The sequence below is a fragment of the Corvus hawaiiensis genome, chromosome 8 (assembly GCF_020740725.1).
Source record: "Corvus hawaiiensis isolate bCorHaw1 chromosome 8, bCorHaw1.pri.cur, whole genome shotgun sequence".
Taxonomy (NCBI): Eukaryota; Metazoa; Chordata; class Aves; order Passeriformes; family Corvidae; genus Corvus; species Corvus hawaiiensis.
In genome coordinates, this window is record NC_063220.1 from 12,877,204 (window position 1) to 12,891,949 (window position 14,746).

General features: G+C 41.0%; 1 protein-coding gene across 4 annotated transcripts in view; it reads left to right on the forward strand.

Moving 5' to 3' along the window:
• NT5C2 (5'-nucleotidase, cytosolic II) overlaps positions 1–14,746 on the forward strand; it is a 60,759-nt gene that overhangs the window by 23,141 nt on the left and 22,872 nt on the right. For 2 of the 4 annotated variants that reach the window (XM_048311173.1, XM_048311174.1), the window contains exon 3: positions 6,610–6,683. In XM_048311173.1, the coding sequence (XP_048167130.1) occupies positions 6,610–6,683 (74 nt within the window). Of the gene's footprint in view, positions 1–5,006; positions 5,201–6,382; positions 6,486–6,609; positions 6,684–14,746 lie in introns of those variants that run through there. The other 2 variants (XM_048311176.1, XM_048311175.1) reach the window with 2 other exon arrangements.

Here is a 14,746-nt window from a genome sequence, read left to right on the forward strand (position 1 = left end):
AGAACAAATCTGTACCAGTCTGAAAGTGCTCTTTTCCTCAGACACATTTGGACAGGTGATGTGTGGTGTTTCCATGTACTGGGTGGCTCTGGAGGCTCTGTTGGCCGTGGTCTGTCCTCGTGTGTCCGAGCAGCCTCCCTGGACCTGTGTGGTGGCATGTGTGTGACAGAGGGCCGCGTGTGGCTCTCTCTGGTTTGTTTTAGTGCTTTAGACATTGGAGGAGGGAGAGGGAGTGTTGAGTCTGCAGAATGGGTGAGCTTACTAAAAAGCACTACACTTGCCAAATTAATAATAAAGAAATTGCATTGTAAATGGCCCATGAGCCTTAGCTTTAATAGTTTCAGGGAGCCGACGAGTGTTATTTTGGGATGGAATCCATATGTGAGCTTCTTGGCACTTTGCTGTTGCCTGGGAAGAAAACCCAAACAATGAAAACAGAAATGGCCAAGGCTATCTCTTTGCATCGGATTCCTGCTGAATTTCAGGGGGAAGTGCTCTTGGTTATGTTTTTGGATACAGCCTCATCATGCTTTGAAGTTCCAGTCATTACTGGATTTTCCAGTTTTATGTTACTATAATTGTGCAAGTACAGTTAGACTCGTGAAATTGTTGGGCTTTGTGCTGGAAATGTTACTAGAAGTGGCCAGGGAATTTTTATGCCCGTCTTTTATTTCCAGTCTGATACTGTTTCATCCCCTAAAGTTATCTCAAGACCAAATACTATCTCTAAATACGATTACAAATATTCAGAATATTCATCTTTGGTTGAAGAAGGAATAAAATATAACTCTGAAAATCTAGAATTAAAAAATAAGACCAAAATGATATGATAAAAAATAATATATGGAATGGTCAATACCTGCCTAAAGAGGCCAGACTTAGCAAAAGAACTATTTAATTGGTTTTAAAAATTTAAAGCAGTTTATTTCTTCTCTAAGGCAGCTACCAAAACATCCAGCACCCAAAGATGAGACATTTTGATAATATGGTAGTAACTTCTTTAGATTGCTCACATGCTTTGTGCCAGATGAATATGGTCAGTGGGGGAGTTCACTGCTGCTGGTGGAAGTCACCTGTGACCAGAACTGTGATGTCATGCGGTGACACAAGTCCCCAGGCAGACCACATCTGGGGACTAGCTGGTCATACTGAGAACATCGAGTTGTTGTAACAGTAGAGGGGGGTTTATTTCATTATTTGCCTTTTTAAAGAGGCCACATGGAACTTGGGCATGGGAGACTATTAAAAGCTAATCCATTTAGTTCCCATTATTTCTTTTTAACTCTCTAGCGTATTAAAAAATGGAAATTGTCCATGAAGTGAAGATTAACCAGAGTTCCTAAACCCTGAGTAAGCAGGAATCTGGGCCTTCTGGCTAGTTAGTCCCCGTTTTGTGGTTGGCTCAAGCCCAACTGTCCACCACAGGCTTTTTTAAACACACGTGTAGATCATGCTTAGCCAGCTCCCACTGTATTTGCTGTTCTGCTCAGCTCTGTTGCAATTTTCTTTGTATTTATTTAGTTTCCAGTGAAACATACTGCCCAGAAAAATGCTAATTGCTGCAAGGCATTTCTGGAAACATTTGGAAAATTATTATAAAGTGCTCTGTTCCAGAAACCTTGCCTCACATTGTTCATTTTCATTTTCTCACTATGAGGAATTGTGAGCCATGTGCCAAGTTCCTCCTTAATTGTAAGGTTCTGTGCATTTTGTTTATTTTGTTGGTCAAACTACAAGACTCTTATACACACAAATTTCATTCAGGGCACACAATTATTTAGAGATTTTGCACAAATAAAATAAAATAAAAACATTTCTCCCTCTCTGTGTTTGCTCCTCTCCAGTGTTACTTGAGAAGAGTTGGGATTTAGGTTCCTGCTTCAGAATTGATTGACAAGAACAGTAACAAAACCAAGATCAGTTCTCTTGTGGAAATATAAAGGACTATGAATTGCAGAGTTGAGGCTATCAGGGGTCTGTGACTCTCCTTATGCATGCTCAGCAGTTCCTTCTTCCTTGCAATACAACACATTTTTCTCTTACCCTGCACAATTCATAGAGCTCAAAAAGAAAATAAACACTGTCATCATTGAGAGCTGTCTGCTGAGGCCAAGCTGCAGGGTTTAATTTTTGAGGAGGAGCTCATTTGAGAGGAAGCATGCTTCAAGGTTTCCATAAAACAGCTCTTCAAGTCCAGTTTTCCAAAGGTGGGGATCTGTGCCAGGCTAAGCCACCCCAAGTCCAGGTGCTGCTCCCCCAATCCCAGCTATGCTCAGGGAGCCCATGGAGCTGGAATATGGTCCCTCAGCTGCCTTCTCCACATGCTCCACACCTCGTGTTGCTTCAGCCACACTGCACAGGGAGTCCAAAATGCAGGAGACTCACAGGGATATTCCTCAGAGCAGAAATGTAAAGCTTGGGTTTTCATCAGGAGGAAAGGATGAAGGCAGGAGAAAGGCAGTGTCCTGTTTAGGGAGATGCTCTGGGTGCATGCAGGTGTGGAGCTGGGTTTAGGCAATACCCACCTCTGCCTCTCAGCACAAGGAATGCAGAGGGTGTTCTCCTGCTGTGCCTACAGTTTGTTTTGTCTTACTGCCCAGTGCTGTTGGGTTTTTAGATCAGCTTAAATTTTAACTCCAGTGCTCCCAGTTAAAGTGACTATTTTCTGAATGGAAAAAACCAAATTCAGGGGAAGGGAGAGTGTGATTTCTTCTGATTCTGGCAAGTGGAGAAATTATTCTACATTAAAACTTGCTTGCTTAAAAATGTTAGATCATTGTAGTTTTCCTCTTATTCTGACATTGTTTCTACTGTTTGTAGTCTGGAAGCTTCTTTGATTTTTGTTCATCTGGATGAGCTGTAAAAACTTGTTGTTTCATCCTTTTCTTTCAAGACCAGAGGATCTTTTCCCTCAGGTGGTTGAGGTTCTTAGGGCCCTCAGGTTGCTCTTGCTTTATAGTCATTAAAACAACTCTTGTCATTTCTCTGTAGCATTTCTTCTGAGGAGATGTTACCTTTTTGTGTTTGTAGCTAACAAACACAATGTCAGGTTGGCTGGGGCTTGGAGCAACCTGATCTGGTGGAAGGTATCCCTGCCCATGGCAGGGGCTTGGAATGTGATGATCTTTAAGGTCCATTCTAACCCAGACTATTCTGAGGTTCTATGATTTGGTCAGTATTCTTGTAGTCAGGCCGAGTGTACCTTCAATTACAATTTAAGAAAAGCTTTGAAATGGGCTAAGTCTGCAGCTTCTGGGAAGCACCTGGCTCTTCTCAGAAACTGTCCTAGAGATTTAATCTCCTGCTTTTAATTTCAGTTTCTAGGACACTGCAGATATTTACTACGTTGAATAAAACCCTGAATTAAGCTGGTCAGTTTCTGGGAGTAAATATTTGTAAGTACCTACTTACTCCCTTGTGTCTAGGGGAGACTGTTCATGGGAGATTTCTATATCAGGATTTAAAGTTGAGGTCCTGAGTGCCTACAAAATAAACCAATATCTCCCGGGGCCTTCACAAGAGGAGTGAAATTGGTTCTTTTTTTTTTTTTTTTTTTGCCACTCTTTAGTCTGCATTTAATCTGCTAAGGCATATGCAAGTTTGAATTGATTAAAGTGTTCTCATTTCCTGTCCTGAATATGTTGTGTAATAGCCTTCTTTAGCTTTTTAAAATATTTGCTCTGTCTCACTGCAGCACTGGTGGGTGAAGTAATTACCACATCAGATCAGTTGGTAGGATGCCTTGAAATCTGCCAGGTTGGGGTGTGATTAGACCCTGCCAGTGCAGTTTGTAGGTCACAGGCAATAAGTGCAAATTGGTGGAGAAAGAGACATCTTCACCGGCTGTTACCAAAGGGTGCTGCTATGGTAATTTTCATGTTTCAGTCGAAAGACTTACTTTGGAACAAAAATATACTTATGGGTGCTATTTGTTTTGTTGTTTAGAAAACTTTTCCAGATCTCCAGTATCAAGGGATGTTGGTTTTGGGTTCAGTTTGTAAATACTACAAAAGCAAGGGATGACAATCTGTCAGAGGTTTAGAGATCTTTCCACAGTTTTTGGTCAGTTCGGTGTCATCATCGTCTAGATACAGGCCGGCTGGACTGGAACAGATCTCTTGGGTCACAGCTCCATTGTTTCTGCCTCTCACAGGCACTGTCTTATTACCCTGTTTATAAGTGCATTCAGCTGTGTCTTAGTATTTGGGGGTTTTGTCCTCGTTTGGGAAATTTACCAAATGTTGCAGTTCTGAAATGGTCTTCTTTAAATTTCCCTTCTTACTCCTGTCCTCTTCAGACAGTCAGAAAACTGCTGCAGGGATTAAGCCTAAATACAAGAGCAGAACTGGACTCTGCAGGTTAGACAGAAAGTGTTGCTAGTGTCTCCTGGAGGTATGTTATTCCTTCTTAAAGCTCTGCTTTCTCAGAAACAAGCTGCACAAACATAAGATCAGAAATCAAATATGTGCTTGAATTAGCTAATAAATAATGTTTCCTGGCAGCAGCAGCAGAACGTAATCATATGCATTATACAAAATATCAGACTGTATTTAGTACTAAATAGCGCTTCACACTGGTCTCTTGTAAATCAGAGCTGTCTCGATGTTAGAAGACAAACACAGATTTAAACTGCAGTTTGGATAATTTGCTCCACCTACTCAAAAGCTGGCTATTTCAGGAGAGAATTTTAGTGAGTTACGAGCCCATCTCATATTTCCAAAAGGCATTTCTTTACCAGTTTCCAGTGTCCATCCCATCACTTTGTCTTCTTTAGGTAATACATAAATCTATCAGAAAGGAGCGTCATCTACAACCTTCAAGGCCCCTTAGTGACAAGCCCCATTGTCAAAGGCAGGCACCTTGCCAGGAAACAGTGACTCCCAGAGAGAGTGTGCAAGGTTAGGGGGAAAGGATACTACTGCCAGAGAAACTGTATTCCAAGTGGATTTGTGTGGAACAACAACAATATCCAGTGACTGGTTAAATTAGCCACAGATGTGTTTTCTAGAACACTGTCCAAGAAGATATACCCTACGTTAAGGCTTGGTTCAGACATAATGATCTTCTGAAGTCAAATCAGATCCAAGCAAAATTGCATGGGTACCAGGGAAGCTTTAAAGGAATTCTGTAATGTGATTCAGACAAGTAGATGAATCAGACTGCTGGGAACTGAACAAGGAGCACGTCGGTGAGAGATGAGGTAAGAGGACTGCACAGCAGCCTGGTGTGAGCAGTTTGCTGTTAGAATCCGGGCTGTGGCGGATTGACAGGGCTGGTGGAACGGGCGCGTTATGCCGGCCACCTGCCCGGAATGTGCGTGCGGAGCGGGATCTCCCCGTGGCTCCTTCCAGCCTTTCCGAGTGTACGAGAGCTCGGCTCTGCACTTGCCGTCTCCATTGTGTCTCGCTGTCCCTGTGGCGCGCCTCCGACCCAGCAGCACTGCCGATTCCGTGTCCTAGGAGGATAATCACTGTGCTGAGGGCAGTGTGCTTATTGAATGTTTGGAGAATTTTCACATGCTGAAATCAGAGTACAAGGGAAGGCTCTGGGACTTTTCCCATACGGGAGAGTTTTGTCTTGGCATCACAGCACAAGCAGTGCATGGGATTTCGGTCTGAGATGGGTGTTGAAAAGCTCAGCTTCCCTCCCACAGACAAGTTCTGACTCTCATTTTTAAAGTTCAGATAAGGCAGTCAGTGAAGAGAAGTCCTGTTGAATTGCAGATCTGCTTTATGCTTTAAAGTTCTGGGGAAACATAAGCAGCTTAGTTACTGTCGTAGTTGGAACAGGAAGCAAGAAAAGCTTTGGTTGTATTCTCTGACCTATTTCTTTACCGTGTTATTTACTGGAACTAAATTTGATATCATGTATTAATGTTGTCATCTAAAAGGGCCTGGAAGTATTCAGCCTAAATTCTCTTTGTAATCAGCATTAATGGTAAAAGTGGAATTTTCAAAATAGCAGTTGGCAAGTTTCAGAGGAGTTATAAATAAAAAGAAAAAATTTCACAATAGAAATGGCATGTATTGTGTATGAAAATTTTTCTCAGTTGCTCTTTTTCAGAGCTTTATTAAATGTTTTTAACGGTATTGGTGAAAATGTGAAAATGGATCTGTTTGGGTTTGCTTTGAATTTCCAGATATAGTTCCAAAGAGGAGTCAAGTGCTGTGAATTTATTCACAGAAATATTATTGTATTTTATTTTCCTTGTTACTTCTTAGTAATAATTTGTTTTAATCAAGCAAATTATATTGCTTTGTATCTACTGCTTCCAGTTTCATGTCCTTTGAGGTCTGAATTCTGCTTCAGTAGATTTTGCACTTCTATTCTTAGGAATTTTTGCAGGTCACATGCAAGGCCGTGTGTGTGTGTGCATGCATGCGTGTATGTCTTTGGACAGCATACCAATAATTAGAATAACTCTGCAAAGTCATGGCTTTGCTTCAGGAGAACTTGCAGAAAATGAGACTTGCCTCTGTTTTCAGGTATATTTGCTGATCTCGATCCATGAAAGCCAGACATCCTGACAGTGGCAGAACGTGTTTGTTCTAAAATGTGAGTATTTTGAAAGTGCTCGTACCTGTGGTGATATTTCTTCTCTCTTTTCAGGGTCTTTGTAAACAGAAGTTTAGCCATGGAAAAGATAAAGTGCTTTGGTTTTGATATGGACTATACACTTGCTGGTGAGTATCTTAATTGTTTTGAATACTGACTTAGTTTGGAATATTGCTTCTTGCTGAGCAAAAACCAGCAAAAAGCTGATTGGGCTACTCCAGTTAACAGGTGCTTCATCTGTTAGTAAATGTATCTTTCACTATTCGTTGCACTTTTATTTTAGGTATTTCCCTTAAATTTGTTATCTGCAAGCTGTATTTCGTCACAAGCCATGTTACTGTAGTACAGTTTCAAGTGATTGTGGGTGTGAAGAAAACCAAAGCTTAATAAGTCTAATTGCTTCCTTAGATTCCACCGTGTTTTGACAATGCCTCTTGTGCATGCCTGGCTTTGAGTAACAGGGTGATTTCTTTTGTCCTTTGTAGCAGGCTACACCTTTGGCCCGCAGGTTCTCCTGTGTCCTGGGAGGGTCATTTTTGAATAGGTTTTCTTCTTTCCCCTTCCTGGGTTAGCCACATCAGTGACTCATTTCAAGAAGAGGTATGGCAGGGGGAGTGCCTTGTGTCAGCTGAATGAATTAATTTGGAAAGCTTTGTCCATTCTTTATGACAGATAAGCTTTGGGAGGTTGCATAAGATCTTTCGGTTTCATAAAATTATTTGCATGACTTATCCATCTTTAGATACTCAACAGGCAAGTTCCCTGAGACTTTTGATGAGAGGAAATAAAACTACAATTTTCCTTATAGTCAGACTTTCATGTTATGTATTTTAAGGAAGGAAAAGATAAAAAGCTCACTTCCACTTTCCTAGGTTATAGTGTCACATGGGCTGTAACTGAAGATGTCATGTACAATCCTGCCTTCTTTCTCATTACCACTTCCAAGGCTATGGATAAAAAGTTCCTATCACCAGTAATATTTCAGTTTAGAGTTGTTGTGTATATGAACTGAGAAAATGTGAGGTAGAGTGTCAGGGTCACCTAATAATAGGTTAATGCAGTATGTCAGCTATGGTCATCTGGTTACTGTGTACTGAGAAGGAATGAGAGATGAGTAATGTGGCTGGGGACAGTGTGAAGGTCAGAGCTGGGGTCAGAGGCTAAGTGAAGGGCAGGAAGGTTTCCATAGGTTCATGGTTCAATTGCAAGGAGCAGTTTTGGAGATTGTGGCAGGTAATTGCAGTTTATATTTAGATCAGTTCCTTGTGTTCTTTTATCCACAAGGAAGTCATTACATATAAAAGGTTTAGTTGTTCAACACCTTATTTATACATCTGTTTAAAGTTCTTGCCACTTTTTAAGTCATGAAGTATATCGTTGTTAATCTGTGCTGGATATCACTGCAGGCACGTGCTTTCTGTTTGTGTTTCACATCTGTGACAGTCTTGTGGCAGTGCTTTTAAGGAGTGCACGAAAAACACTTGTTCAAGAATAAATGCTTAAAAAAAATTTAAAAAAGAAAAGAAAAAGTTGTGGGTTTCGCTTCAGTAACAGAAAAACAACTTCTGTGCCTTTTGCAAAGGAAGTGGCAGCACTTCCCAAGGACCCAGGTGATCCCAGTGGGGCTGGTGTGGAGCATGAAGTTTGTTGTTAATTTTCATCCTGACAGAAGGAGAACTTCAGCACTGTCCTCACTGTTCATTTCACTCAAATGTTGCTTGTTCCTACAAACACAGAGCAAATGTGTTGTTACCCACAAAATGATGCTTAGTGTGATGGAAGGAAAAAAATGTGGATGTTTCAAGCATCCTAAAGCAGTACCAGGGACATAAAATCCTGGTGCTTCCCAGGCTGGAAGACCACAGTGCTCCAGTTGAGCAGGCAAAGTCAGTGCATTCGGAGAAGTTGAGTGACAGGGTGTGAGGCAGAAAAAGAAATGGAATGTGGTCTGAGCAGAAAACTGGAAATCTGGACCCCTCTGGGGTAAGCTGCTGTCCAGTGACTTCTTCCATGGTAGAACAGAGATAATAGTTGCAGATCGTTTTACTAGGAGTTGTGAGAATGTAATTAGGTTGGAAAGCCTTTTGCAGATAAAAAGTGTAATGACTGGTAAGTACCATTTCCCCTTTTTCCACTCAAACTGGAAATTAACATATGAAATTACCTGTTTATTTTCTTATGTCTCAGAGTTGTCCTTTCCTCTCCATGTGGGCTTTTATTATCTGACCATTATTTGCTATTTATAGCTTGCATACAAGCAAAAATACTTACTCACTGCAGGGGCTTTAAAGAGTGCAGTGTTAGAATATGATTACAATTATAATAAATTAATTGGAAATGATAATGAAGAAGTGGGACAAGTGAAGTATTACAGTAATATGCTGTAGTTAGTGCATTCATTAGACCCTGTTGTGTTTTCTGACTGGTGTCGTTATCCTTTACCCACTCTTTCACATGGACATGCTACTTGTCTTGATTAAAAGAAGAAAAAAAAAACAATGTAAAAAGCCACTTTATGTGTAATTTAACATCTGGAAATGGTATCTGCATACCAGATGGCGCATGCTGAGCAGAAGCCTTTTGGAGACCATTCAAAACACGTAAATAGGCCAAGGAAAAGAACAGAAGCATCTCCAGTGTCATTAGTTCCTCATCTAGTTTTCTGCATTTGTACTTTCAGGCATTGCTAAGCCACTTTTCTGTAAAGTTTTTTAAAATATCCCAAGCACAATCTTCCTATTCAACAATTGAAGGCAGGCAGAGTCATTGACCCTGCCAAAATCTCTGTGTGCCGTTGCCTTCTGTTGTGAACTGTCACATCAGAAATAGACTGATGAAGTCATACATTTGACATCTCAGAAGAATGGTTATTTTGATACACATTGAATTACCTGTCTTGTAAAGAAGTACTCCTGTCTCTTGTCTCTCTTTCTTCTTTCCAAACCAATGACCACTGGTAGCACCAAAAGTCTTCCTCAGGAGGTGGTTCAGTACCAGAGATGTCAGAATCATTTCATGTATTTTGAACTTTAGAAGCTTGAGACAGTTTTATTCTTGTACCTTACGAGTTTAAGGACACAGACTTACTTACAATAACTATCTTTTCTGTCTAGAATAATCTAATTTTGGTAGGGACCTGGCATTTCCATTTTGAAATCTGTAGTAACAGCTACCATGCACAGGCTGCAGTGATCGTGTTCTACTACCAGCATGTCTGAGAATGTCAGCTTGCCAGCTGAGAGCAGTTTTAGTATTATCATGTTACACTGCACATGAAGTACAATTTCATGTGTTATTTTTTAGAGTAGCATTTCTTAGAGTTATTAAATTAAAGAACCACTTAACTCAGAATTTAGAAGAATTCAAGGCTGTCTGATACAGCATTTCCACAGTGGTTTTGTTCACTTTCTAGTCAAAATTAGGTTAAACTTCGAATTTTTGTAAATAACTCCTGTGTTCCCTGATTGTGCTTCTCTCTTTCCTTGCATAGCATTGAGAAATACTGTTAATGTTAATGGTTGGGTTGGGCAAACAAAGTCTTTTTGTGTTGAAGAGCCTGAAGCTCTTTCTTTTAGCTTTTTCTTCTGAGAAATGATGGACCTTAAATAGCTGAATTTGTAATCACTGTGATTACAGCTAGAATTGATTTTGACTGCTGGGAAAATAAAATGAAAGCAAATTGAAATAACTCTCACAGGTTTTAGATTTCTTGTTTTCCCATAAAGGATTGTTGTTGTATTCTCATGGGGTGAATAAGATCTCTTACGTGTATGGAAACTCCCAAATGTCCCTAGGCTAACGTTCTGGATACTTTAGTACTAGAGGCTCTGAAGTCTCTGATATGTGTGAAACTGGCTGGCCCCTTCCTATTCAGTCTGTTTGGGAAGCATTTTTAGTACCTAAAATAATGCTTTTTTCAGCTAGGTGTTATGAGAGGCAAGTGGAAGGAGCAGGAAGAATGCAGGGTTTGACTGTGGTTTGTGTGCTTAGTTAAGTAGTTGCTGTTTAAAGTTTGCAGCGACAAACAAGAGTCACAAAGCAAACAAGAGTCATCAGCTATTTCAGCCCTTGCTGTTAGTGGAGGTTAAGACAAGTTTTTGTGATGTTACACAGCCCTTCATTCCCTACCTCTGACCTTGCTGCCTGCCAGCCTGGGAGCGAGGCCCTGCCGGTTCCCTGCGGTGCCCTTGCTCTTTGGGAAGCCACGGCATTACAGCCATGGCTGAATTCGCTGTCAGGGCAGAACTGAGAATTACTGAATGATTCCTGTTCAAATTAGAGAGATTGAAGGTCCTTTCGTAGTTATTTGTTGTGTGCTAAATAGTAGTTTCATTTATTATCTCAATGATTCATCACTGCTTATTCATCCAGCTGGAAGATCAACAGTCACTAACACTTCTGGTCTGCCTGCCTTTTTTTCACCAGTACTGTCAAAACTGCCCGTGCTTTGGTAAAGGAAAATGTTGCATGCAATCCAAAAGATTCACAGCCTTCTCTGTTTTGTGTTTACTGCTAAGTGCAGAAAGTAAGATAAAGGTATGTCAGTGGAGGGTCTTCACTGTGACACTCACCTGAGCCTGAGGAGTCGGTGACATCCATTGGAAATGCAGCAGAGAGAGATTGGTTTCACACGGCATTTTATTTGGCTGCTTCCTACTCACTGTGAGCTACACTTAATTATTAGATCTGGATCCAAATAATGCAGGAGGCCTTGGCATTACTAGCTCTTAAATGGGACAGGCTGCACAATGAGGTGATGGATAGATGTCCCTTGACAGGAGCAGAGCTAAAGCAGTGGGGTTCCCAAACTGGCTGTAATTTCACACTGGGCCTTTGGCAGATGGAGAGGGATAGTAAGAATTACAAACTCAATTGTGCTTGAAAAGATTCCTCTGTGACTACTCTTCTCTGAAAGTTACGGCCTTGTTGAAAGTTTTATCTTCTGTCTCTGAAGTAGATAAGAGGTAATATCAGTAGACAGGATGCTTTCATTTGGAATGCTTTTCCTGTGCTTAATTCATTGCTGCTTCTGTGTTCTCCAGAAATTGATAATAAAATTATCATTGGCTGCTGAAAACGGTTTCAATAAAAAAGGAGGGGAAATGAGGCTTGAAAAATACTAGGTTTATTGTGTGCAAATGTGATTAATGCAACATAATCTGATTCGAATGTAGCTTGTGTCCTGGAAACATTGCCAATTTAATGCCAAGGATTGGTGCACTGCAAAGATTTTATTGCAAAATTGCTTATGCTTTCAGCTTGTAGCATTTCCCTTCTCATCACATGGGAAAGACAGCTTTAGTCTTTCCCAACTTAATCCAAAGTGCAACATGCATAAACAGGTTTTGCCCCTTCCTCAGGCAGGTGTTTGTGTCAAACCCATCCTTGCAATCTGGAAGAGGAAAATTTTTCCCACCTTCATCTTACTTTTGAAATGCTTTTCTTTACCTGTTGGCTCTGAAAAAGATACACTCAGCCAGAAGGTAGAATTGGATTGTTCCTGCATGTGATCTGGGAGAAAGGTGACCGCAGAATTGAGAACTGGTTCTTCAATCCATCTACTATTTTTACTGTAGCTGAGTCTATCAGGTTTCTGTGTTTCAGTTTGTACAACTGAGAAATGGGACAAATGAAATTGTATGAAAGAATTTCTGGATTGCACAAATGAAAAACAAATTATAAATGTGGGAGTTTTATACATGAAAGATTGAACTGAATACTTAAAAAAACTACTGAACTTGTAATGTAAACAAGTACAACGTATCTGAATGTCAGTTCAGGTGTCGTTATTGTCTGGTCATTAGTGCTTGAACTCCAATGCAAATGTTCTAATGAGGCTCTCCTGCTTAGGGTACAGGTTTGCCTTTAGTTTCATCATGATGGAAGGACTACAGGCTTTGAGGCTTTTTTGGGGAGATACTAAGCAGTTTTGCTTCTTTCCCAGTTTGCTGGATAATGCAGTTCTTTTTGTCGTACAGAAACATTGTCGTGGTTGGAGAAAGGAATCAGTAGATGTACAGGAGAAGCCTTCCAACTGTCCTAGCCAGGACTGGGAGATGCCCTGACGGTTGCACATCTGCTGTCTGCCTTTTCACATTTGCACATTGCCAGTTTGACAGGTGCAGATTTTGCAGATTTCAGAGGCTGGTTTAGCCATTGGTGTTTTAAAGCTAAGGGCAGATGGAGAAGCCAAATTGTTCCGAGTATGCTTTGAGCTGGATGTCTTTTCAAATACCAGCGCAGTGGTTATTGTCCCTGCTCTCTTTGTGTTGCTGCTCTTCAGAGCCTGACCATTTAAAGCTGTGTAATGAGCAAACGAGGTCTGGAGCTGTGGGATCTCACATGCTGGTGCTGGGAATGAGGAGTGGAGAAAGCATGTGTTGCTTGCTCTGTCCCAGTAAATCACTGACTGACAAACTGCTAATTTGCTGTCTGTGGAGTCTTGAAGAATCAGAGTGATAAACAGAAGCTGCTGAAAGAACGACTCTTCACAGTGTAAGGAAAGTTTCAAAAGCTGCTATATTCTGTTTTCTTGCTCTTAAAAACATGATGATAACACCAAGCTGGGTCAGCAGGCTGTTAGTATACCGAGGCGAGTTCTCGTCTGGTAGGACGAGGAAAATAGGGAGGCATTTTTCAATCTAATCGATCCCCTTATCTAGTAATCTTAATACCACAACAGAAGTACTATTAAGTTGCAAATACCCTTGTGATGACTCAAACAGCTTACTCTGTAGGAGGAACTAAAGCTGAGAGTACAGAAGGCTTTGACTCTGAGATCACATGTGTGCCATTGCTTTGTGAATGCCTTATTTTAGCATGCTACCGAAAACCTTCTCTATGTGGCTTCTTGCCAGCATGGGCACTTGTGCTGTATCTAAGCCCAGGTGCACACTGTTAAACAAATGTATAGCCTTGGAGGCTTACTCTCTTCAGTGAAAATGGAGAAAAATAAGAAGCTGGATCTGTTTGGATGCTGATAAACCTAAAAAATGCCTTAGATATATTGTATTAATGACTACTATGCCTTTGAGTAATTTCCTTCTTACTTCTAGATGCTAGCAAATTATGTTTGAACCTGAAGCCCAAGCAACTATTTCTTCCCTGTTCGTAAGTCTTCATTGAAGAACTAAGCTCATATTTTGGCACAGTAGTTTGTTTCCATGGAAATGCAGGGATATTTCCCATATGGGATTTTAATTCACAGTGGGCTGTATCTGAGAGAGGTAAATTGTGAAGGCCACTTGTTAAGCACAGAAAACATTTTCTTGTGTCAGGGAAACTGTAAAAATTTCCTGTAAAAGAAAGGTGACTCTGTAGTCATCTTTAAAATACTAATCCAGTGCAAAGGAAAGTTATACCAACTATTAAAATAGACAAGCTGAAGTTTCCTTAAATTGCAGAGTCTGAGTTGCTTCTCTCAACATGCAAAATGTGACCTCAGTGCTGCTGTTCTTACCTCAAGCTATTCATTTTTATTCAGCAGAAGAAATCTTTCCAACACAACAGCTCTGCTCTGCCAGCCTCTGAGGCATATTCAAACAGCCCAAATCTTTGTTACATCGAAGGCAAACAAAGTGCAGCAGCAGAGAGCTAAAAATATCTGGAATTTACCAATCAGAGCACTAATAAGCCTGCTTTGGGAAGAGTTAAAGCTGATGATACTTGACAACACTTTTTTTTAATGCAAGTAGAAACACAGCACTAAAAACAACCTGAAGTGTGGACCCAGCAATTCACAGCCAGGCTGCACATCCAGTGCTGTGTCAGTTCTTGAAGCAACAACAGATCCTGTCTTTACATACCCTGTTAGCATGCAGAGCGGGAGAAAGGGAGCTGATACAGTTCCAGGTTAGAGGTTTTAGAGCCGAAAGCTGTGCTGTGCACTTGGGGATGTTTGCAGGAGCATTAGAGGTAAGGAATTTTCCACTGCTCTTAGGCTGCAATGGGAGTGTCGCTGCTTTATGGGCTCTGCTGTGGCTGGGGACTGCAGAGCCCTGGTGCTGCTCTGTAGGGAAGTGCTGGTTTCCTCCCAGAGCCTGTGTTTGGCATCATCACAAAAGGGTGCCGTGGAGCCACTGAAGCTCACATCCAAAAGATTCAACCCTTTGGTGATTAGTGACCCTTGCCTCAGTTACTGTCAAAAACATCCGTGGGCACAAAGGCGCTGTGCAAGATCTGGCTGCTCATG